The sequence below is a fragment of the Anomaloglossus baeobatrachus genome, chromosome 2 (assembly GCF_048569485.1).
Source record: "Anomaloglossus baeobatrachus isolate aAnoBae1 chromosome 2, aAnoBae1.hap1, whole genome shotgun sequence".
Lineage (NCBI taxonomy): Eukaryota > Metazoa > Chordata > Amphibia > Anura > Aromobatidae > Anomaloglossus > Anomaloglossus baeobatrachus.
Window position 1 is genome coordinate 723,028,106 of NC_134354.1, and position 26,854 is coordinate 723,054,959.

A 26,854-nucleotide genomic window follows, 5' to 3' on the forward strand; every position below is an offset into this window, starting at 1 on the left:
GCGGTAACTTCTCCATCACTTGATAAAGGGCATTATAAGTATTGGACCATCCCTTTAAGGAGAGCATCAGACCAGCACAGGCAATATTACATTATATTATAGTATACATCACATTGTGTGATACTGTACATCACATGACCTTACATTATACATCACATCATGCACCTGCTCCGACATTTTCTCTCCTTAGTAACGGCGGCGTTCAGGTCGTCCTAGCAACTAAGTACGTCACACCCCATACCGCCTTCCTATTGGCTACCGGCATCGAGTTCTCCAGAAACGTCCAGAACGCGGAAGCGGAAGCCGCATGTGTAGCCGGCGAGCAGTGCGAGGCTGCGGCTTCTGGAATGTTCCGCCACAGGATCTATATCTGTAGCGGCGCCGCCCCCTCCTCACACGCTGCTCCCGGCACAGCAGCCGCACTGGTGTCCTAGCGCTGCCTCCTCCGTGCACAGGACCAGCACCATGTCTGTGGTCGGCTTCGACCTCGGCTTCCAGAACTGTCATATCGCCATCGCCCGGGCTGGTGGCATCGAGACTGTCGCCAATGAGTTCAGTGACAGATGCACCCCGTGAGTACAGGGCAAATGAGTGGATGGATTACAGACTGCATGCACTGCTGTGTTGTATCACTCGCGTGTGTGTGTTTGTATATACAGTGTGTGTGTCATGTACTGGTATTATGTGCATAATGGTACAGACAGCAATGCACTAATGTGATATGTGGTGTTACCTCGCTGTGATTAAAAAAAATTAAAAACAAAAATTATATATATAATACAGATGTCATGTACTGGTGTGATGTATGGTGCTGTGTCTCTGTAATAAGTATATAATGGTACACACCTCATGTACTCTCATCACTATCACGCTTCCCTGAAATAAGAGAGGGAATCATATGTTTTGTGCCCAAACATGCTCTATGGCTTATTTTTAGTGGATGTTTTTGTTTTTCCCTTTCACAACAATCCACACTTATTCTTGAATTAAAAAAAATCAACATTTTTTTCAGAAATAGTCCTATTACATTCAGCCCTGTATGTAACACGTGTGTCTACCGTGTTTTTCCAAAATTAAGACCCTGACTTTTATATATTTTTTTTTTTTCCCCCAAAAAAAAGCTCTAGGGCTTATTTTTTGGGATGGTCTTAGGCTGCTTTCACACATCCGGTTTGTGCTGAGTGGCACAATCTGGTTCAAAAACCTATTCAACGGATGCGGCGAAAAAAACGGATCCGTTGCAAAAGTTTTTCCATGCGGCCCGTTTGTTTTTTGACGGATGCGGCTTGATACTGAGCATGCGCAGTGCAAAAAAACGCATCCGGCAGCCAGATGCGGTTTTTGCCGCAGGATGCCACATCTGGCGATCTGTGAATCGCGCCGGATGTGGCGCGGTGTTTTTTTTTCGCCGCACTAAAAAACATGCCAGGCAACGTTCCATCCGGCCGCCGCATGGGGTAAATATGCCGCATTTGGCAAAAACCGGATGCAACGCAAGGCCATGCGGCACAATACAGCGCTAATGCAAGTCTATGCGGAAAAAACGGAACCGGCGGCAAATAAACCCCAACGTTTTTTCTGCAGAGCACTGTATTGTGCCGCACGGATGTGTGAAAGCAGCCTTATTCTTTAACAAACACAGTCAGTTTGTGTCACTCACCAAATCTGGTGATCTGCATTGTTTCCAGACAGCAGTGGAAGATGGAACGCATGGAGGACTCGACAGTGGAAAACATCGATGCGTTCCACTGCAGGTCCTATATGTGTTCCACCGCACTGTGTCCAGCATTCTCTGCCAGCCAGAAGCAATCAGTATCATCCGATGTAGTGTGTGTGTGTGTGTGTGTGTGTGTGTGTATATACGTGCTATCTGATTTGTGTGTGTGTATGCAATCCACTACAAGTCTGGCGTCTGAGTATGATTGTGGGGTCTTCTTTCTTCTCTCTTTTGGGGGTGTTTGTTTTCTATAATGAAGTGTCTTGCAGTATCTGTAACTTTTTTTAGCTGCATGGACACTTCATTATTGAACCATAACTAGAGCTTATTTTGGGGTAGGCCTTATATTTAAGGCTTAAGGCCCCGTTACACGCAACAACATCGCTAACGAGATATCGTTGGGGTCACGGAATTCGTGACAAACATCTGGCCTCGTTAGCGACGTCGTTGCGTGTGACACGTACGAGCGACCGCTAACAATCAAAAATACTCACCTTATCGTTGATCGTTGACACGTCGTTCATTTCCAAAATATTGTTGCTGGTGCTGGACGCAGGTTGTTCGTTGTTCCTGAGGCAACACACATCGCTACGTGTGACACCCCGGGAACAACGAACAACACCGTACCTGCGTCCTCCAGCCACGAGGTGGGCGTGTCATTAATGCGGCTGATCTCAGCACCTCTGCTTCTCTTGGCGGGCCGCTGTGTGACGACGCTGTGACGGTGCACAAACCCCCCCCTTAATAAAGAGATTGTTTGTTTGCCGCCCACAGCGACGTCTCTAGGAAGGTAAGTATGTGTGACGGGTACTAGCGATATTGTGCGCCACGGTCAGCGATTTGCCCGTGATGCACAAATGACGGGGGCGGGTACTTTCATGAGCGACATTGCTAGCGATGTCGCTGTGTGTAAAGCAGCCTTTACACCGAAAATGCTGGAAATCCTGCTAAGGCTATGTGCCCACGGGACAATGTACCCGCCGACTTTGCCGTTGGTCTGTCCGCAGGTTTACCGCAGCTGCTCCCCAGAATCCGCAGCTATCCATTGCTACGGTATTTCTGCGGCATTGTCGTGGTAAACCTGCGGAAACAGTACAGATTTCATGCAGAATTCCTGCGGAAGTCCTGCCCTCTATCTCCATAGTGGAGTAGCGGGATTTCTGCAGATATTTCCGCATGAATAATTGACATGCAGTTACGTGCGGCTGCAGGACATCTGCAGCATTTTCCGCAGCCGCACATACCGCTCCATTGATACAGCACTCCCCATGTCCCATAGGGTAACATGAGAAGTGTCTGTACTTGCTAGAACCTGCAGATTTATCTGGAAAATCCAGATAAATCTGCAGGTTTTCGCGGCACAATCCGCGGGTACGTTGTCCTGTGGGCACATGGCCTTAAGGCCCTGTCACACACAGAGATAGATCTGTGGTAGATCTGTGGTAGATCTGTGGTAGATCTGTGGTAGATCTGTGGTAGATCTGTGGTAGATCTGTGGTAGATCTGTGGTAGATCTGTGGTAGATCTGTGGTAGATCTGTGGTAGATCTGTGGTAGATCTGTGGTTGCAGTGAAATTGTGGACAATCAGTGCCAGGTTTGTGGCTGTGTAAAAATGGAACAATATGTTCATGATTTCACTGCAACCACAGATCTGCCAAAGATTTATCTCTGTGTGTGACGGGGCCTTAAGACTTATTTTTGGAAAAACACAGTATCTATCTATGCATATATACACACCCACACACACACACACACACACACACACACACACACACACACACACACACACACACACACACACACACACACACACACACACACACACACCCTGCACATCTGTCTCCCCTTCAGCTTAAGATTGCTGCAATTAAGAGACCTTTTGGTGACAGCCTAGTCACATCACGTGATGTCACAAAGATCTTGAAGCGGTGTAATGATCAGGATATAAATTCTGGGGCCTCTAGGAGATAGGGGTCCCTGTGAAATTTCCCAGTTTGTTCTCCATTCCCCCTAATGCTTGTCCTGCATGCCAGCCTGTCTCCTGTTCAGATCTTGTAGACTCCTACAATTAAAGCCTGCTTTACATGTTACGATTCTGCATACAATATCGTATGCGATCGTAACCGCCCCCATCGTATGTGCGGCACATTTAATTTTGTTGAATGTGCCGCACAAACGATTAACCCCTGTCACACGTACTTACCAGTCCATACGACCTCGATGTGGGCGGCGAACGTCCACTTCCTGGAGTGGGAGGGACGTTCAGCGTCACATCGATGTCACGCGGCAGCCGGCCAATAGAAGCGGAGGGGCGGAGATGAGTGGGACGTAAACATCCCGCCCACCTCCTTCCTTCCGCATTGCTGGCCGGGAGCCGCAGGACGCAGGTAAGATCTGTTCATCGTTCCCGGGGTGTCACACACTGCGATGTGCGCTACCCTGGGTACGATCAACAACCTGACGTTCAATTTATGAGGAATGAACGACTTGCATGCGATGAACGTTTTACCGTTCATTCGCAATCGCACGTAGCTGTTACACACTACAATGTACCTTACGATGCCGGATGTGCGTCACTGACGACGTGACCGCGCCGACACATCGTAAGATATATTGTGGTGTGTAAAGCGGGCTTAAAGGGAACCTGTCAGATGCAATATGTACCCAGAACCATGAGCAGTTCTGGGTGCATATTGCTAATCCCTGCCTAACTGTCCCGTTATACACTCTCCTGATCATTAGAAAAAGTATTTCTAAAGTGGGCTTTATACGCTACGATATATTTTACTATATGTTGTCGGGGTCACGTCGTAAGTGACGCACATCCGACATCTTTGACATATCGTAGCATGTGACGGCTACGAGCGAGTGTGAACGAGCAAAAATACTCACCTTATCGTTGCTCGTTCACACGTCACTGATTTTCAAAATATCGAACGTCCTTCTGTGCGCCGGTTGTTCGTTGTTCCCGAGGCAGCACACATCGCTCCGTGTGACACCTCGAGAACGATGAACTGCAGCTTACCTGCGTCCCGGCAGCAATGCGGAAGGAAGGAGGTGGGCGGGATGTAACGTCCCACTCATCTCCGCCCCTCCGCGTCTATTGGCCGGCGGCTGAGTGACGTCGCTGTGACGCCGAACGTCCCTCCCCCTTCAGGAAGAGAATGTTCGCTGCCCACAGCGAGGTCGTTTGGGAGGTAAGTATGTGTGACGGGGGTTACTGACTTTATGCGACACGGGCAACAAATTGCCCGTGCCGCACAAACGATGGGGGCGAGTGTGATCGCAAATGCGATTGGATGATTAATTGCAGCGTGTAAAGCAGGCTTTAAGATCTCTTATCTTATGCTAATGAGCATGGGGACTAGTCCTAAGGGCGTTATATTCCCCGACAAGCCGCCCTCTTAGCATGTTAGCACGCCCACAGGGTGTACCTGTGTTTACAGTGACCGCGCTTCTGAATGCCAGGCACTTCCGGTCATACGCAGTATGAAGCTGGGTGTACGCGTCCCGGCTTCAGAGAGGTCTACTGCACATAACTGAAAGTGCGGGGCATTCAGAAGAGTGTTGTATTGCACTGCCAATGTGAGCACTGTCGCTGCCTGGACCTCCTGGCCCCTCTTAGTAGTGGTGATGGGGAATTGTGGCTCAGCAAACAGCCTTAAGCGGGCTTTACACGCTACGACATCGCTAATGCGGAGTCGTTGGGGTCACGGAATTCGTGACGCACATCCGGCCGCATTAGCGATGCCGTTGCGTGTGACATCGATTAGCGATTTTGCATCGTTGCAAAACAGTGAAAAATCGCTAATCGGCGACACGGGGGTCCATTCCCAATTATCGTTACTTCAGCAGTAACGAGGTTGTTCCTCGTTCCTGCGGCATCACACATCGCTGCGTGTGACGCCGCAGGAGCGAGGAACGTCTCCCTACCTGCCTCCCGGCCGCTATGCTGAAGGAAGGAGGTGGGCGGGATGTTACGTCCCGCTCATCTCCGCCCCTCCGCTGCGATTGGGCGGCGGTTCAGTGACGTCGCTGTGACGCCGCACGGACCGCCCCCTTAGAAAGGAGGCGGCTCGCCGGTCACAGCGACGTCGCCGGACAGGTAAGTATGTGTGACGGCTCTGGGCGATGTTGTGCGGCACGGGCAGCGATATGCCCGTGTCGCGCAACAGATGGGGGCGGGTACGCACACTAGCGATATCGGGACCGATATCGCAGTGTGTAAAGTAGCCTTTAGGCTACAATAAAATGGTGCTGGGTTCCACCTGCAGCAGAGACCGGAGCTGCTCTTGGGTTGTATAGAATTTACAGCTGAGGAAGTCATCGTATGAGACGTGGATCCAGTCACTGACCACAGTCTCCTGTTCCCGGGGCTCCTGCAATTGCAGTGTGTAAGATTTGTGTTCAGACAATTATAGACCAGCAAATAAAAATGATAGTACCTTGAGGATGCGGAATAAATAATAATTCCAAAAAAACTTAATATAGTAAAAGTGAGGACCATATGTAATGTCTATATATCCCATTGTTAAATGCATCAGTCACTATCCCACGGGTGGAGGGGCCGACACTATCTGATTACGGTAAGGCTGGGGCCACACGGGGACTACTGCGATCCCCTTGCATGACACTCGGCTCATGTTGGCAGTACAGCAGAGCCGAGTGTCATGCATGTGTCCTTGCAACTGAGGTCCGTTCGTGCAAGCAGACCTCAACTGTGGGGGACGGGCCGGCACGGAGGAGGGGTGGGAGGGATTTATCTCCCTCTCTCCTGCATAGTCGGCTATTGCCATTCTCGCTCTGCACGCACGGTACACCGGTGTACCGCGAGTGCAGTGCGATTTATTTATTTATTTATTTTTTTCTCGCCCCATTCACTAGAATGGGTGCGAGAGAAAGAGTCTCGCATTACAGTCGCAGCATGCTGCGATAGTTTTCTCGGTCCGATTAGGGCTGAGAAAATAATCGCTCATGTGCGCTGACACACAGGCTAATATTGGTCCGAGTGGAATGCGATGTTTTATAGCACTCCACTCGCACCGATTTTCTCGCCGTGTGGCTTAGGCCTAACTCTGCTGTCGGCCTGATCCTGTATATTATAGTTGTCCTTGTGTACAGACCATTGAGATCGTCCACATTACATTACTGACTGTCCGCTTGGCAAACGATTCCAGTATTTACCTGTGAATTAGATGTTTATATTGTGGGTGCAGTGATGACATTATACAATCATGGTCAAAAAATGTTGGCACCCTTGAAATTGTTCCAGAAAATGAAGTACGTCTCCCAGAAAATTATTGAAATTACACGTTTTGTAATACACATGTTTATTTTCTTTGTGTGTATTGGGATAGCACAAACAAAACACATAAAAGCAAATTGGACATGACTGCACACAAAGCTTCAAAAATGGGCAGGACAAAATTGACAGCAGAGAAAAATACATAAAAGGTTGCAACGCTGGATTATCCAGATGGTGGATACGCAGCCCCACTCAAGTTCCAAATGAATGCAAGCTGTCCTGCAGGCTCAGGGTGCATCAGTGTCAGTGCAAACTATCCATCCACATTTGAATGAAAGGAGACCCAGGAGGTCCCCACTACTGACACAGACATAGAAAAAAGCATGACTGCAGTTTGCCAAAATGTACAGGAGTAAGCCAAAATCCTTTGGGGAAAGTGTCTTGTGGACAGATGAGACCAAGATAGAGCTTTTTGGTAAAGCACATCATTCTACTGTTTACCAGAAATAAAATGAGGCCTACAAAGAAAAGAACACAATACATACAGTCATGTATGGTGGATGCTCAAAGATGTTTTGGGGTTGATCTGCTGCCTCTGGCACTGGGTGCCTTGACTGTATGGAATGGATCATTAAATCTGAAAATTACCAAAGGCTTTTGGGTCAGAATATAGTGCCCGATGTCAGAAAACCTTGATTGTGTCTTTGGTCATGGGTCTTTCAGCGGGACAACGACCCCAAACACACTTCAAGAAGCACCAAGTAAAATGCGGAAACAAAGCGCTGGAGAGTTATGAAGTGGCAGCAATGATTCCGGATCTAAATTCCATTGAACCTCTGTGGAGAAACCTTAAAATTGCTGATGGGAGAAATCGCCCTTCAAATATGAGAGACCTGAAGCAGTCTGCAAAAATAGAGTGGCCAGAACTCCATATGAGACATGTAAGAAGCTTGTTGACGATTATAGGAAGTGATTGATTGCAGTTATTTATTCCAAAGGGTGTGCAACCAAATATTAAAGGGGGTGGTTCATCCGTTTTCATTACTGGCCACATCAATATTCTGTTGAGGAACAAGGTTTCTCTCAAATAACTTGTGTTTCCAATAGTGCCTGTGAGCGGTGCTATAGCGGTCTGCTCACTGCCCTCGCGTGACCACCGGGCTCTGTAACCTCTGATGTCCGGTGATGTCACGTCAGCTGAAGTTCACATCACCCCCTCAGTTTCATCACTTCTGAATGATAATTGGACACTTTATTTTCTCGTGATGTAACTATTCAGTTTTCTGCTCTTGGCGATTTCCTGCTCTATTATCTCTTTATGCTTCTGAGGAGATGTTTTATGCTAAAGCCGCTAACATCCCTTTTCTTCTGGCTATTTTCAGGGCTGTGGTGTCCTTCGGAACCAAGAACAGAACGATCGGCATCGCCGCAAAGAATCAGGTATGTTATGTAAACTACTGGGAAACAGTTCTGTACTCTTGTATTTTAGTTTGTGCAGTTTATGGGAAAACTGGGTGTCATGTCCCACCCCGCCACAAAAATAACCAGGGCTGTGGAGTCGGTAAGCCAAACCTCCGAAGTCCTCAATTTACCTACCTCCGACTCAGACTCCCTCATACATGGCTCATGTTCATGTGAAAAATTTACAATAATAAAGTTATTTAGATAAAACATTAAATATATTTTTGGGAATACAAGTTTAGAACACAAACTTTAATAAATTGTAAATATGCAATACACTATGCAGTAAGTGGGAAAAAACAGTTTTCAACAGAAATGAACTGAATAACATTTGTGCAGTGTATGAATTTGTTCTGAGAAATAATATGGCCTCCATCAGATCCTCCTTCATATATGACCTCAAATCTGACCTAATAATTTTAAGGCTAGAGAACAACCTCTCTACACTATCTTGGGTTGGTGGCAAAGCCGTTACCACATGGGCAACATCTCTGGCAATTTCATGGTATAAAGCAATTGCCTCATGCACAGTCGGTTTTGATAACAGTTTAACTCTTCTAGTTCTATGAGAGCAAGATAAAATTTTGCTAAAATATGGTCAATCTGTTTGCTATGTGTGTGGAATCTTTTTCTGTGCGGCAACACATTGCTGCTCCATGTCGTCCAAATACTTTTCAAAATTAAACTCCTAATCTGATGAGGCTGAAGATATGGCAGGAGTAGCACTGAATGACACAACTCCTCATCTGATGAGGATGAAGATAAGGAGTAGTAGGCCTGGATGACACAAGTCCTTTTACTCTTGGGAGTCCTGTAGCCCACTCATCCTAACTGCTACCTGTCAGAGCTTCTTTTCCTTTAGTAAGCTGTTGATCATCCAGCAATGTACAATGACTTGGGTCCACATGAAAAGCTAGAAGAATTTTATTTCCTAATAGTAGGGTTTCTATTTCATTGAAGCAGCATTGCCATCTGCGATTAAACCTCCTCTTTTGGACAGGAAAAACAGCAAGTTCTTCCACTCATTTATGAAAATGCTGGGAGCTAAATCCTCAGCTTGTAGCTTTTTTAGTAAATGTAAATGGGTGATGAAGCAATTGCTTTAATTTAGTCACCTGTGTTCATTGACGTTCATTTAGTGTTACCTGATAGTTGGCCATGTCTACAAGAAAGGGTTTCAGCTCAAGCAATTGCTCAATCATTAAATAAGTGCTGCCCTTCTGCATTACTTGATCGACAATTGCCCCTTTTCCCGCACGTCTCAAGATGGAATAAATTTTAGGGGTTCTGGTAGCAATAACCAATTTCCTCTATGCCAATCAGAGTTCCAGCATGCCCTCTTGTAGACTATCTCTTAGGCCAGCTTCACACTTGCGAATAACTAGTACGAGTGCAATGCGAGAAATTCTCGCATTGCACTCGGACCCATATTAATCAATGAGGCAGCTCCCATCTGCTATTTTTTTTTTTCTCAGTCCAAATCGGACTGAGGAAAAAAAAATCGCAGCATGCTGCGTTTTGGTGAGTTTCTCGCGCGAGTCACTCCAATGAATGTCAATGGATGCGTGAAAAAAACGAATGTCACACGGGCGGCACACACACCATCCTAGTGACATGCGTTTTTATAAATACATTTATCGCATGTTGCAGAAAACGCTGCAAATGAGTGAGGTCTGTCTATGTCGGTCAATCTCTCTCTCCCTCTCCCTGTCTGTCTCCGTCTGTCTGTTCATCGGTCTGTCTCTCCCCCTCTCTCGTACTTACCGATCACCAGCGCGGCGCTGCACGGCTGTCACACTGCTCCGGCGGCTTTTCCTCTTTTGAAAAAGCCGGCCACTCATTATTCTATCTAGTATTCACAGCTTTCCCTGACCACCGGTGCCTGATTGGTTACGGTCAGACACGCCCCCACGATGAGTGACAGCTGTCTCACTGCAACCAATCACAGCCACCGGTGGGCGGGTCTATATCGTGCAGTAAATTAATTAAATAAATTAAAAAAAACTGCGTGCGGTTCCCCCCAATTTTGATACCAGCCACGGTAAAGCCATACGACAGGAGGCTGGTATTCTCAGGATGGGGAGCCCCACGTTATGGGCATCCCACCAGCCTAACAATATCAGCCAGCAGCCGCCTGGAATTGCTGCAGCCATTAGATGCGACAGTCCCGAGACTGAACCCGGCTCATCCCGATTTGCCCTGGTGCGGTGGCAATCGAGGTAATAAGCAGTTAATGGCAGCAGCCCATAGCTGTCACTAAGTCCTAGGTTAATCATGGCAGGCGTCTCCCCGAGATACCTTCCATGATTAACTTGTAAGATAAAGGATTTTTTGGTGTATGTCTTCATTTTCTTCACTTTCTTTATTTGAAATAAATGACAAAAAAAACACCCTCTTTCACCACTTTATTCAAGTCCCCAAATACCCCTCCAGGTCCGACGTAATCCACAGAGGTCCCACGACGCTTTCAGCTCTGCTACATCAGAAGCTGACAGAGCGGCCACAGACCACGACCGCTCTCTGTGAGTTCCCCGCAGCAACTGAAGTGAGTCGCCCTATCAGCGATGACGTCACTCAGGTTACCCGCGGCCACAGATCCCAGCGGGAGGACTTCTGCTGTGGCCGTGGGTAACCTCAGTGACGGCACCACTGATAGCGCAGATTACTTAAGTCACTCAGGGGATTTGCGGTCACCGGTGAGACCTTCACCGGTGACCGAAAATCAGGCCATGACACACAGACAGAGGCGCGGGATGACAATGAAATCGGGTGAAGTTCATCCGACTTCATTCTGATCGCGCGGCTCTGTCTGTGCCTGCTGTCAGCGGCCATTCAGCTCTGCTACATGGCTCTGTCTGTGTCTGCTGTCAGCGGCCATGTAGCAGAGCTGAATGGCAGATAACATAGCTGCTGAGAATAAAAACGGATCCCATACGCATCAAACACGGACTGCAATCATGAGAAAAATCCCAGGATCGCAGTGCAGTTGCATTGCACACGGATCACAACTTGAACAGAGCTCATGCAACTTTCAAGCATGAGACTCGGTCCGAATTTACACGCACAAGTGTGATTCCAGCCTTAGGCTGTGTCCGCACTTTGCGTTTCTACCTGCGTTTTACTTTCTTTTTAGCAGCGGATTGAACTGCAGCATTTTCATGCCAAAATGCATGCGTTTTGATTTTCAAGCAAAGTCTATGGGAAATGGGGATTTCTTGTGCGCACTTTGCAGTTCTAAACGCTGCGTTTAATTTGCATAATTTTGGGCAAAAATTCAGAGTTCAAAGAAGCAGAATGTCAATTGTTTTGCCATTTGGGCTGCGTTTTGAGAACATTGAAGTCAATGAGAAGTTGCCAAAAGCAACCAACATCAAAATTCCAGCGTTTACATGTTTTTTTTTTCTGCTGAAAACATGCGTTTTGGACTACATAAGCGCATGCGTTTATGACATCAAAATAATGGATTGGTATGTCCCTTTACACACACACAATTATATTAAATATAGCTAATTTTGTTATGATTTTAAACATTATATATTTAAATTTTTTTTTTTTACCTTTTTCCATAGTGTTTGTATGTTAAAACTTTATTTCTTTATCGTTCCTTATGGGAGACCCAAACCATGGGTGTATAGCTTCTGCCTCCGGAGGACACACAAAGTACTGCACTAAAAGTGTAGCTCCTCCCTCCGAGCATATACACTCCCCGGATGACAAATCCAACCAGTTCAATGCTTTGTGTTCAGGAGGTCACACACACACATGCATCCTCTGATTTTTGATTTCAAAGATTTGGAAGAAAAGCGGGTCCAATCTGGACTCCCGGCATGTCCCTTCTCACCCCACTGTGTCGGCGGTGCTGTTAAGGTTGATTTCAGGGCTGGAGCCTTCACATGCCGCGCTCCTTCGCCATCCCTTGGGGCTCTGGTTTGAAGTGGGAGCCATCACGGTTCTCACTGCTTTGCAGGAGACCGGTCTCCATCCGCAGCCCTGTTCAGGATCCTGCCGGACGGAGCGATGACCCCCCAGGGACCTGGCACCTGCGTCTCAAGCTAAGTACTGAGACGTTATTACCACAGAAAGTGGTCTTTCTAGGGGTCCCTTGTACTTTATTTGTGGGGGAGAATGTGTTATATGTATGTTTTAACATTTCCGGCAGGTTCTCCAGTTTTCACTGGAGAACCGCGCCAATGGTGCCTGCACGCTGGCCGCATGTTTAAATCTAGGCCCCGGCTTCGCCTGAGGCCTAGTTTCGATTCTATGTCAGTCAGTGCAGTGAGACAGGGTGGCTCCGCCCACCGGCTGCTCAGCACAGGGAAGGGACACTCCTCACTGAGGAAAGATTCCCTCCCCTGTATGCCTCATTTGCCCTCTGTCCTGCTCTCAGAGTAGGCCCCGCCCCCTCTCCTTGCTGCACAGCGTTCTAGGGCACAGAGATCAATGTCTGCAAACACATTGTGACAAATGGGGGCCTGGGACAGAGCCCCCAGTTCTGGGGGATCTGGAGGGCACAGAGATGCCCCTATGTTAAACAGTCTGGCAAGCCACAACCTCCGGTTGTGCAGCTGCTTATACACTCTGTTTATATACTCTGCTGGGCTTTTTTTTTCCGAAAAGCCCCCACTTCTGGGGAATCTAGAGCAGAGATGTTATGTTAAACGGTCTGGCAAGCCACAACCTCTGGTTGTGCTGCTGCTTATATACTCTGTTTATATACTCTGCTGGGGGTCTTTCTGGACAGAGCCCCCACTTCTGCAGCATGTCTCATATCAGTGCAGGGCTGCAAGGCTGGTTTTTTTTTTTTTTGTTTTTTTTTTTTTTTGTTTTTTTCATTATGCACCGCATGTTGACTCGTACTGTCTGTACCGAGCACATAACCACATTGTGATGCCTGCTCTGACATAGTGGTGCCTCAGCCTGGAGGCTTATCCCCAGTGGTCCCTCCGGCTGCTCCGGCTCCGGGGTAGAATCCCTCTCTCCAGGAGACAGCTGTCCCGGACACTGCTGAGCATGCATCAGCCCCCTTCTCAGGGCGCTTCTGCTGCTACGGCTCGCTCAGCAAAGCTCACAGAGGATTCTTCATCTGGGAGCCCGTCCTCCTAAAATGGAGACGCAGGGTCCCCTTTCCCTCCTCGCCCCGCGGCTCTGGTTCACGAGCTGACTCGCAGGACAAGGAGGATGCCTTACTGGGGGCTCGGACGCTCTCCATGTACCCCATTGATCTGTCCGAAAGTGATGCAGATGCTAATGATTTGATTGCGTCCATTATATTTGTACTGGACCTCAATCCGCCTGTATCAGGGGAGCACCCCTCTTTGGCAGAAAAGCATCAGTATACCTTGCCTAAGAGAACAAGGAGTGTGTTCCTTATCCACTCCAGCATTCAGGTCACTGTGACCAAGCCCAGAGCCTGTCCTGACAGACGCTTCCCAGAGCGTGGTTCTGATGACTGTTTCCCCCTTCCACCAGTGGTGGTCAAGGAGTGGGCTCATTCACCAAAGGTGGACCCTCCGGTGTCTAGACTTTCAGCCCGGACAGTTGTATCAGTGGCTGACGGCACCTCTCTGAGGATCTCACTGTCCGCCAGGTTGTCCTTCTGGCCAAATCTATATATGAGGCGGCAGGGGCCTCGTTCTCCCCATCTTTTGCAGCAGTGCGGGCTCTCAAAGCCATCTCTGCTTCTCGGGAGGAGATGCATTCCCTCACCAGGGCCTTTATGCCCGAATTGGTTGCCTTAACTTCCAGGCTTCAGTCTTTTCATCCTATAGCTGGAGACTGTCACCGCACTGCGGTGGCCTCGGCTACTTCCCTCGCTATCCGCAGGTTCCTGTGGCTTCGAGAGTGGAAGGCAGATGCTTCTTAAGAAGTTCCTTGCTGGACTCCCTTTTGCTGGGACCAGTCTATTCGGTGAACAACTGGATGAAATTATTAAGGAAGCTTTTGGCAGGAAGAGTACTTCCATGCCACAACCCAGGAAACCTTCCAGGGCAGGAACCAGTCGAGGTTTCGTTCCTTTCGGTTCCTCTAACTGGTCGTCCTCTAAGCCCTCGGCCTCGTCCACTAACTCAGCCAAGGTCCGTAAACCAACTGGCGCATGAAGCCGCGTCCTAAGTCGGCAGGAGCTGCTGCCACCAAGGCAGCCTCCTCTTGATTATCTGGCCGCGCCAGTAACGTCCTTGGTCGGTGGCAGGCTCTCCCTCTTGGGCGACGTGTGGTTTCAACACGTCTTCGATCAGTGGGTGTGGGTTACCATCTCCCACGGCTACAGAATAGAATTCTATTCAGCCGCCAAACAGATTTTTTCTGACAACTCCCCCCTGCTCCAAGGCCGCCGCCTTCTCACAGGCCGTGGCATTCTTGCAGGCCAATGGAGTAATTGTACCAGTTCCCGACTGGGAACGGTTCTGAGATTTCTACTCAAATCTCTTCCTAGTCCCCGAAAAGGACGGTGCTTTCCGACCTGGATCTCAAGCTTCTCAACAAGCATTTTCAGGTGCGGCAATTTTGCATGGAATCTCTGCGATCAGTCAATGACCCAAGGAGATTTCTTAGCATCCATCGACATCAGAGATGTCTCTCTGCATGTGCCATTCGCAGTTTCACACCAGCGTTGGCTACGTTTTGTAATCGGAGAGGAACATTTCCAATTCGTGGCTCTCCCCTTTGGGTTAGCCACGGCCCCTCGTGTATTCACCAGTTGCGGTTCTGCTCCTCCAGGGGTTGGTAGTGATTCCTTACCTGGACGCCCTTCTAGTCAGGGCTTCATCCAGTGCAGACTGTCAGCGGAGTGTCTCGCTCACTCTCGCCACGCTTGCAAGTCCACTCTGATCCCGACCCAGGAACTTACGTACCTAGGGATGCAATTCGAGACTCGGCTGGCACTTGTGAAGCTGCCCTTAGTCAAACCGCAGTCTCTTCATCTGGCGGTTCGCTCTCTGCTGAGGCTCCGCCGTCATTCCATCAGGCACCTCATGCAGGTGCTGGGTCAGATGGTGGCGTCAATAGAAGCGGTTCCCCTTGCCAGTTCCATCTGCGTCCCCTGCAGCTGGACATTTTCCGCTGTTGGGACAAGGGACTTCTTCCTTGCACAGGCTGGTGGCTCTGTCGCCACAGACCAGGAGCTCTCTTTAAGTGGTGGCTTCGGCCCCTCTCTCTGTACCAGGGACGCTCCTTTCTGGCCCCGTCATGGGTGATTCTCACCACGGATGCCAGTCTATCCGGCTGGGGAGCAGTGTTTCTCCACCACCGAGCACAGGGCACTTGGACTCCGTCCGAATCAGCCCTCTCGATCAATGTGCTGGAAATCAGGGCTGTAGTCCTAGGACTCGCAGCCGCCTAGCAATGTTGGAAGTTCAACATATCCTTCAGTGGACGGAGGACTCCAAGTCCACCATATCCGCAGTCCACATCCCAGGCGCAGAGAACTGGGAGGCAGATTATCTCAGCCGTCAAACCGTGGACAGCGGCGAGTGAGCCCTGCATCCGGCAGTGTTCCGGTCAATTTAGCAGGCAGGGCACTCCGGGAGTGGATCTAATGGCATCCCGGCACAACAACAAGGTCCCGGTTTACGTGGCTCGCTCCCACGATCCTCAGGCCTTGGCAGCGGACGCGCTGGTTCCAGACTGGTCCCAGTTCCGTCTGGCCTACGTGTTTCCCCCTCTAGCTCTCTTGCCCAGAGTCCTGCGCAAGATCAAAATGGAGGGCCGTCGGGTCGTACTCATCGCCCCAGGCCCAGGCGAACTTGGTTCCCAGACCTGCTCCGTCTGTTCGTAGAGGTGCTGTGGCATCTCCCGGACCGGCCAGACGATCTCTCAGAGGGTCCGTTTTCCACAACAATTCTGCGGTTCTCAGATTGACGGCGTGGCTCTTGAGCCCTGAATCCTTACGGCTTCAGGCATTCCTTCCGAGGTCATCTTCACTATGACTCAGGCTCAGAAGTCTTCCTCGGCCAGGTTTTACTTCAGGACTTGGAGAATTTTCCTGTCCTGGTGTCGTTCTTCCGGCCATGCTCCTTGGCCGTTTTTTCCTTGCCGACCATCCTGTCCTTTCTACAGTCCGGCCTGCAGCTAGGTCTGTCCCTCATTCCCTCAAGGGACAGGTCTCGGCTCTGTCAGCGGCGTATCGCCCGACTGGCCCAGGTGCGCACCTTCATGCAGGGCGCATCTCACATCATTCCGCCTTACCGGCGGTCTCTGGATCCCTGAGACCTTTCTTGGTCCTCATGGCCTTACAGAAACCCCCCCCCTTTGAGCCTCTTAGGGAGGTTTCGTTGTTTAGTCTTTCACAGAAAGTGGTTTTTCTGGTGGCCATAATTTCTCTCAGGAGAGTCTCTTATTTGACTGTGCTCTCTTCGGAGTCACCCTTTTTGGTTTTTTTTCACCAAGACAAGGTGGTTCTCCATCCAACTCCGGGCCTTCTCCCTAAGGTGGTGTCTCCGTTCCACCTTAACCAGGACATTTCATTGTCTGTCTTCCCTTTGTTCGGCCCCTGTGCATCGCTTTGAGAAAGCGTTGCATGCTTTAGATTTGGTGCGGACGCTCCGGATCTATGTGTCACGCACCGCTGTTTTTTTTTAGGCGGTGCACCTCTCTTTTTGTGCTGACCACAGGTCAGCGCAAGGGTCTCTCGGCTTCTAAACCGACCCTAGCTCATTGGATTAGGTCGGCCATATCCGATGCCTACCTATGTTCTCAGATGCCTCCCCCGCCAGGGATTAAGGCGCACTCGACCAGAGCTGTCGGTGCCTCTTGGGCTACGGCTCAGCAGGTCTGTCAGGCTGCCACTTGGTCTAGTCTGCACACCCTTTCGAAGCACTACCAAGTGCATGCTCATGCTTCGGCAGATGCGAGCTTGGGCAGACGCATCCTTCGGACGGCTGTCGCCCATTTGTGAAGTTAGGTTTCGCCTACTTCTCAGTTTCTGTTTATTTCCCACCCATGGACTGCTTTGAGACGTCCCATGGTTTGGGTCTCCCATAAGGAACGATAAAGAAAAAGAGAATTTTGTTTACTTACCGTAAATTCTTTTTCTTATAGTTCCGACATGGGAGACCCAGCACCCTCCCTGTTGCCTGTTGGCAGCTTTCTTGTTCCGTGTGTTTTCACCGGCTGTTGTTGTAGACAGAAGTTCCGGTTATTCCGGGTTTTACTCTATCTCTACTTATGGGTGGATGTCCTCCTTCAGCTTTGGCACTAAACTGGTTGGATTTGTCATCCGGGGAGTGTATATGCTCGGAGGGAGGAGCTACACTTTTAGTGTAGTACTTTGTGTGTCCTCCGGAGGCAGAAGCTATACACCCATGGTTTGGGTCTCCCATGTCGGAACTATAAGAAAAAGAATTTACGGTAAGTAAACAAAATTCTCTTTTTTGTAGTGTCTTTGTAATCAAAACGCATCTGACTTTAAGCAATTGAAACACAGGTAAAAAGCGCTTAAAACGCAGTAAAAACGCACGCGTATTTACCGCGTTTTCGCGGTCAAAAGCAACTTTGGCAAAAACCATTTCTGCCAAAGGATGCGTTTACAACTGCAACTACCTTGACGCAAAGTGCGGACATAGCCTTATTGCCGGCTGCAGCGTGTGCACAACACCGCGCATATGATGAAAAGGAGAAGCAGCTTCAACAAAATCATCTAATTCTAACATAGTAACAGTTTGTAAGGCTGAAGGAAGACCTTATGTCCATCTAGTTCAGCCTATTTTTAATGCAGCTGTTCTGCAGTGTTGAACTAGAGGATGGAAAAAACCCACAGAGTAGAAGCAAATTTTCTTCATAGGGAAAAAAATGTCTTACCGACTCTTAATGCTGGGTCAACTATCTACCTGTAATATTATGTTATTCATAACCTTTTATACTGTTACTAACAAGAAAAACATCCATTCCTCTGTTGAATTCATTCAGTGAGCTGGCCATCACCACATCTAAGAAAGTTCCAGAGACTCACTGCTCTTACCGTGAAGAACCCTCTTCTATGCTGGTGCAGAAATATTCTTTCTTCCAAACGAAGAGAATGCCCCCTTGTTCTTGTTACAGTCCTTGGTACAAACAGATCAGGGGAGAGATCTCTGTATTGCCCTCTGATATAGTTGTACATATTTATTAGGTCTCCCCTAAGTCTTCTCTTTTCTAGAGTAAATTCTAAAGGATCATTTTGCTGTAGTAATATGTTAAGGCTGCTTTACACGCTGCGATATCGTGATCGATATCGTTAATGTGCGTACCCGCCCCCATCGGTTGTGCGACACGGGCAAATCGCTGCACAACATCGTGCGGACCCGTCACACTACTTACCTGCCTAGCGACGTCGCTGTGACCGCCGAACCGCCTCCTTTCTAAGGCGGCGGTTCATTCAGCGTCACAGCAGCGTCACTGAACCGCCGCCCAAAAGAATCGGAGGGGCGGAGATGAGCGAGACTTAACATCCCGCCCACCTCCTTCCTTCCTGATGGCGGGCGGACGAAGGTAGACACAGGTAAGGTGAGGTTCCTCGTTCCTGCGGTGTCACACATAGCAATGTGTGCTGCCGCAGCAACGAGGAACTCCATCGCTAGCAGCAGCAGCGATAATCGAGAATAGGGGGGTATGTCACCGATGAGCGATTTTGAATGTTTTTGCGACTATTCAAAATTGCTCATAGGTCACACGCAACGACATCGCTAAAGAGGCCAGATGTGCGTCACAAATTCCGTGACCCCAACGAGATCGCTTGAGCGATGTCGCAGCGTGTAAAGCGGCCTTTAGTTCCTCAGTTCCAGGATCAGGATTGTGGCTCCATCTCAAACATACTGAATCTGAAGTTTTCTTATGGCTGCTGTTCACTTTCATTATTCTCATTCTTCTCATTCAAAGGTTTTTTGTACTTTTGTGTGAAGCATTGTCAGTGACAATAGCAAGAACCTGTTCTAGCGATTCTGAGATGAGTGCATGCGTTCCTTCCTTCCCAGTGTGTTTTTGCCTTTATCTGTAAGGGAGGAGCCTCACTACTTATCATGTACATAAAGTGCAGCACCGATTTATCTCAACTTTAAAAGCCTAGATCCTTTGATCAGGAATAGAACAGACATTTATAGGACATTTCATAACTTTACCAAATTCTTATGAAAAAAAACATTCAGCACATACTGTATTGAACTACTGTACCCAATTTATTATATATTTTAGGAGTCGGTCCATTTTATACTGATTCTGACTTCACCAAAATGGACATAAACTCCATGACTCCACAGCCCTGACATTGTCTGGCTATTTTCCTGCAGAGTACCAGTATATGGAATTTACTGGCGTAGTGACTGCAGGGACAAAATGAAATTATGCTTCTAGTCATCGGCGGTATAGGGAGCGGTTACAGTCACCACTGACTATATACAGTGTGCGTTCAGTAATCACTCCCCTGCACATAAGTTGACATCCTTGTCTGCACACATATACTGTAAACTGAAGGGCAAGCTGTCAATCAATGTGCAGATGAGGGATCACAGCCTCACTCTAGTAAGTGGTGACTGTAACTGCTGCTTGCGGCCCTCAATGATTTGCAGTGAACGGCAGCTGGGAGAATATATTGAACTTAATTTTTCTCCATGTAATTACTGAATTACTGCTCCCGTAAGCCAGCAAGTTAGGATTTACAGTATTTTTCGCTTTATAAGACGCACCTGATTATAAGACGCACCCCCCAATTTGGTGAAGGAAAAGAGATGTTTTTTTTTTTTTTTTTTTTAATGTTAAATGGGGTCCGTCTTATAATGCCAGTGTCCGTCTAACAAGTCATATAGGGTATATGTTCCTCATAGCCCCCCCATCCTAAAATTAGTGCCCTTATTCTGGATATGGCCCCCTTGTGCTGGCACATGTCCCCCAGTGATGCCACATGTCCCCCAGTGATGCCACACGTCTCCTACAGCTAGCACAGGTCTCCTATGGATGGCACACGTCCCCCTGTGGTGCCCATGGCCCCCTATGGATGGCACACATCCCCCTGTGCTGCCTATGGCCCCCTATGGATGGCACACATCCCCCTGTGTTTGATATGGCCCCCATGCTGCTGCCCATAGTAAAATAACACTCTTTTACCTACCTTCTCCAGCGCTGTCCTCCCGTGGTCTCCCTCCGTGCTGCTGAGCTCCTGCACTTCCTGGTTCTCAGTGGTGGTCATGTGATCGGCACAGCAGAGTGACATCATCTCTGCGTGCCTGATCACAGCGGCAGCAGGGAGACCGGGGAGACACTGGGAGATCAGCGCTGGAGGAGGTAAGTAAAGAGTTTTTTATTTTACTATGGACAGCAGCATGGGGGCCATATCTAACATGTGGGGACATGTGCCATCAAATGGGGGCGCAGGCACGTCTAATATGCGCCGCTCCCCCAGCCCATCACCGCAGTGCGGTTTCAGCACCACAGTGATGGACAGCGGCTGTGCATATTATATGAGCGGGAGCAGGAGATCTCCTGCAGCCTTCACCAGCCTGCCTCAGCCTCCAGCACCGCTCCAGAGCTGCCCCCACCTCCCCTGGGCCCTGCAGTATATAATCCATATATTTGGATTATAAGACGCACCCCCTACTTTTCCCCCAACATTTTGGGGAACAAAAGTGCGTCTTATAAAGCGAAAAATACGGTAAATGGTTTTGGAAGTGGCAGGTTCCCGTTAACCCCCTTAAAAACCGAGACTCTTTTTCCAAATCTGACCTGTGTCACTTAATGAGGTAATAACTCTGGAACAAAGGTAACAGGAGAAAATGGACCATACCATTTGTTGTGCAATTTCTCTTGTGTACAGGGGTACCCCATATGTGGTCTAGAACTACTGTTTGAGCTCATGGCGAGGATCAGAAGGGAAGAAGCAATATTTGACTTCTGGAATAGATAGTGGATGCCATATCGCGTTTGCAGAGCTTTCTAACAGTAGAAAACCACATAAGTGACCCATTTTGGAAACTAGACCCCTCAACGACTTTATAAAGAAATGTGCTGAGCACCGTGAACCCCCAGGTGCATCACAGAATTTTAAAACATTGGACCTTTGAAAATAAAATTTGTTTTCTTTAGGCTATGTGCGCACTTACCGGATTTTTCGCGGATTTTGCCGCGGATTTGCTGCATGTTTCGCTGCAGAAAATGTTCATAACATCTCTGCAGTGAATCACCAGCAAATCCTATGGAGAAAAAAAATCCTGTGCGCACTGGGCGGAATTTGACAGCTGCATGTTTTGCTGCGGGAATCCCGCAGCAAAAACAAGTGCATGTCACTTCTTTTCCGCACAGCGCTGCGGGATTTTACTCCATTGACTCAATGTTAATCAAGAAATCCCGCAGGGAATAACGCAGGCAGCAAATTCTGTGCGGTTCACTGCGTTTTCCTGCGTTATTCCCTGCGGTATTTTGCGGTTTACCTCCGGTAATGTGCATCACTTGCTTGCGGTTTTGCAGGGAAGTGATGTCATTACAGGAAGAGGAAGCCGTGCAGAGTAAACACACGCACACATCACAGACATCACAGACATAGATCACATAGACACAGACACATAGAACACACATAGAAAGAAAACGGAAATATAGAAAAAAGAACGTGGGCTCCGCTGCATATTTACCGTCCAGCCGAGGTAAGCACACAGCGGCGGCCCGGTATTCTCAGGCTGGGGAGGGAGAGGGGCAGGGTTAATGTCCCCCGCCTCACTCCCCCTCCCGCAGCCGAGAATATCAGCCGCAGCTGCCCCGGCACTGTCGCATGCAATATGCGACAATACCGGCGTGTCCTCGGCTCTTCTTGCCACCGTGTAGCAGTGGTGGCAAGGTAATACAAGGGGTTAATGGTGATGGGGGACCACCGCCATTAACCCCAGGCTTGATCATGGCAGCGTCTATGTGACAGCTGACATGATCAACCCGTAAGTAAAGTGAAAAAAAACACACACACCGAAAAATCCTTTATTTTAAATAAAACAAACAAGCCTCGTTCACCATTTTATTAACCCCCCCCAAACAAAGCTCCGGCGTAATCCAGGTCCGACGTCCAGCGCTGCTTCCATCCAGCCGCGACTGTCACAGACACAGGCTGAATGAAAGCAGCAGAGGTAATTACCGGTCATTTCCCACGGCCGGTAATGTGAACTCACTGCCGACTGTGGGAAATGCAGCGATCTGTCATCTATCTCTCTATCTATCTATCCCTCTGTCTATCTATCCCTCTATCTATTCTTCTGTCTATCTACTCTCAGAATTAAATGACTTTTTTTTTTTTTTTTTTCTTCAATGTGCTTTATTGCATTGAATGCAATAAAGCACATCCCAACCCGCACGCGGCAAAACCGCGGCAATACCGCGGTAAAACCGCAGCAAACCGCATGCGGTTTTCGGGTGCGGTTTCCCGCGGTTTTTTACCGCGGGTGCGGTAATCTTTGAGGGCATGCGGAATTTTCTCAAGAAAATTCCACTTCCCAGTGCGCACAGAGCCTTAGCCCCAAATTATTTTTCAGGGGTAACAGGAGAAAATGGACTACAAGCTTTTGCTACATAATTTCTCCTGAGTACACCAATACCCCATATATATATATATATATATATATATATATATATATATATATATATATATATATATATATATATATATATATATATATATATATATATATATATATATATATATATATATATATATATATATATATATATATATATATATATATATATATATATATATATATATATATATTGTGAGACTCATGTGGGATTAGTGGATGAGGGCAGGTATATCTCACCCCGGTATCGGTCCTATGTGACTTAGCCTGGTCAGGATCACCTGGCTACTAATGGATTAATGGGAGGTGAAGGACGGAGGTAAAAGGAATCTGGGAAGTTGGGGGAGGGTCTCCATCTGGGAACACAGTAAGCCTGGCTGTGTAGGAGACACTTGTGAGGAGCAGTGCCTGATGTTTGTATGGTTTAGCTGGAAGGGAGAAGCCCTCCAGTTGGTAGTTAGGATAACACTGTGTATAGTTAGTGCCGGACAGGCAAGGATTTATTTTGTTGGTGTTTTTTTTTCTTTTTGTTTATGCTTCACTGCAATAAACCTGACCAAGCGTCAGTTACACCTTGAATTCGGCTGTCTGCCTGAGGTGAATACGTGCCCTTTGAACCCAGCAAAGGCGATCCCGGAGCGTGTTATCACAATATATATATATATATATATATATATATATATATATATATATATATATATATATATATATATATATCTCTTTGGAATCTACTTTTTAAGCACAGTGCAAAGCTCAGAATAGAAGGAGCGCCATATCGGAGTTCAGATGTTCCTGTAATGGTTTGCAGGTGCCATGTCACATTTGGGAAAGCCCCTGAGTTGCCAGAGCAGTAAAACCCTCCCATAAGTGACCCGATTTTGCAAAATCCACCTTTTAATGAAATCCTTTAGTGGTGTACTGAGTATATTAACTAAACAAGTTTCCCAAAATGTTATTTTGGAAGAAAAAATAATAACATTTTTACCACTAAAATGTTTTTTAAGCCCCAGAATTTAGATTTTCACAAGGGGAAATGGATGAAAATGATTACATAATTATTGCACATTTTCTTGTCAACGTGACAATACCCCATATGTAACTGCAGTACCATTTGGTCACATGGCGAGACTCGGGAGGGACAGAGCACCATTTGACTTTGGGAGTGGAGAGCTTCCTACAATGGTTTGTGGACTCCATCTACAGAGCCCCCAAGGCTACATGCGCACGCTAAATACCTAGCTGGCATCCAAAACAACAAAATTGCAGTCATGAGGGGGAACCCCCCCCCCCCAAACCAGACTACCAGCAACTCAAATCACAATAGAAACAGGAGGACAAGGAGTTATTGCTGAAAAATGTGTATAAATGTATTGACTATTACAGCAAAGTGAAAATGTGCATAACAAGAGAAAAGAAATTGCTAAAAAAAAATTCCAGATATTGTCCTGCAAAAGTGCATGTACAATAACATATAGGAACGAAGGATAATAGATATGCAGGACAAATGGACTGAAAGTGTCTCTTGTCCCCCTGATGAAGCGGCAGGCAACCCCATAGGCCATGAAACGTGCGTTGGGGAACACCATCTTTGACCCTGGGCATTGTTTTTACTTAAGGTAATTGGCAACACTTTTATATTTTCAGTCCATTTGGACTGTATGTAGTTTACTATTTATACACTCCATACCTATGGCTACTTATTATCTTGATATATATGGCCCTGTTTTTTACCGGCCTTACAATTAACCCGGGGTTTCTTGGCATTGGTGGTCCATTTGTCTTGCACATGTATAGTCTATTACTAGCTATTATTATTGTACATATTTGCAGGACATTTTGGGGCACGCTGCCAGTTATTCCATGCAGTAGTATTTCTCTTTGTCCTGCATATGTATTATCCTTCATTGCTATTTGTTATTGTACATGCATTTTTTCAGGACGATTCTGGGATTTTTTTTAGCCATTTCTTTCCTCCTGTTATGCACATTTGCACTTTGCTGTAATATTCAATAAATTTATATACATTTTTCAACAATAACTCCTTGTCCTCCTGTTTTCTACATGCGCACGCTGCAGTTTTGTTGTCACAAAGAAACTGCACCTTTTGAGAAATCAAAACTACACTTTGTCCCAGAGAGCTTGGAAAAGTAAAAAAAAAAAAAAAAAAACACTTGGAAATATGGAAATATGGTGCGTTTTTGCTGATTCTGGTTTGATGCATTTTTTTTTTTTTTTGTGAAAAAAATAATGGGCGGACCGGACTGTAGAGTCTGACCCCGTGGGTTCAAAGACACCCGAGGACTGGGACGGAATTCTCAGGGAATTCCGGGTATGGATACGGTATAAAATAAAGTAAAAATAATAAAGCAAGTGCGCTATACATACAAAGTTTCCGGCGCGGCTGTAACCGCGGCCACTCATTTTTCCAGGGCCGCTCATTAGACTTATGCATATTCACGTCTTCCCCACCCACTGGCATCTGTGGTTGGTTGCAAAATGAATGCAAACACTGCACTTCTGTTGGTGGTGCACAAGTAGGTTCCAATCCCATAACCAATATCAAAGAAGACATGGCACTCAGGAGGTTTTGTATTCCAAGACACTACCCAGCAGAAATGTTTCAGTCCATAATGGACCTCCGTGTGCCGTGATGGTTGAGTGTTATATAGTGTAGCAGTGTATATCGCAAGATGCACTGAAGTGCCTTCCTCTCCCAGGAAATGGTGACAATCAACCAACACTGCACACTGAGGTAGGTCCAGTGAGTTGAGAACTTGTGTGGATTTCGTCAGACCTGGATATTTTTGGGGTTAATAAAGGGGTTAAAGAGGGTGTTTTTCGTATTTTATTTCAAATACAGTGGAACCTTGGTTAACGAGAACAATCCGTTCTGGGAGTGTGCTTGTTAACAAGTTACTCGTTCAGCAAAGCAAGATTTCCCTTAGGAAATCATTACAATGCAGACAATTCGTTCCACAACTTGTTAAATGTCCCATCCTGGTCCCCTATTGTGCCATTCCCCACACGCGCGCACACACATATTATGCTCACATTACCTTCCGTTCCATCGCCGGCCTCATGGATCTTCTAGTTCGCCGCTACAGGATGTGTATCCAGTAACCATCGCGACGAGGGAGGAACTTCCCCTGTCAGCCGCTACTCAAAGGCAGTGCGCTGGTACGAGCAAAATACTCAACGCACACACTTCCGGTTCTGTACATCCACCGCGCTCTAACCCGCTCTTGCAGTCCACACAAACACACACTAAGGCTATGTGCCCACGTGAGATGAAACCTGCGGATTTATCTGCGCAAAATCCACGGATTTTCTGGATTTTCCAGGTAAATCCGCAGGTTTCAGCATGCACAGACACTCCCCATGTTATCGTATGGGACATGGGGAGTGCTGTGTCCACGCTGCGGATACGTGCAGCTGCGGAACATGGTGCGGATGTCCCGCAGCCGCACGAAATTGCATGTCAATTCTTTCTGCGGAATTACCTGCGGAAATCTGCCTTGGTCCCATACTTACCTACCTTGATAGCAGACACCCGGTCACTTTCCCTCCCGTGCATAGAACAGTAGTGGAGCTGGGAGCAGGAAGGAGGAGGTGGGCGGGCCTGCACGAGCTCCGGTCATATCACAGCCAGAGCTAGTGCTGGCCCGCCCACCTTCTGCACAGTGCAGACAGACACGGCCGCCGGAAAGTGAAGTGCTGCGTGATGGAGGTAAGTATGAACTCCCCGATCACTCCAGCACTTGTTCTGCATTGAGGATGCAGTGTCCAAGCCATGGTACTGTATCCTCAATGCAGAATGACCGCAGGACATTCCACAAGAAAACCGCAGCATGGAAACAGACAAAGTTGTGCTGCGGATTTCTGGGAGCTCCTGCGGATATAACCGCAGGTTACGT

General features: G+C 47.7%; 1 protein-coding gene across 1 annotated transcript in view; it reads left to right on the forward strand.

The window, feature by feature from the left end:
• Window positions 1-291: 291 nt before the first annotated feature.
• The window catches only part of HSPH1 (heat shock protein family H (Hsp110) member 1), a 138,345-nt gene continuing 111,782 nt past the window's right edge, over window positions 292-26,854 (forward strand). The window contains exons 1-2 of the mRNA XM_075337357.1: window positions 292-572; window positions 8,346-8,403. Coding sequence (XP_075193472.1) covers window positions 466-572; window positions 8,346-8,403 — 165 coding nt within the window. The 5' untranslated portion in view covers window positions 292-465. The remainder of the gene's footprint in view (window positions 573-8,345; window positions 8,404-26,854) is intronic.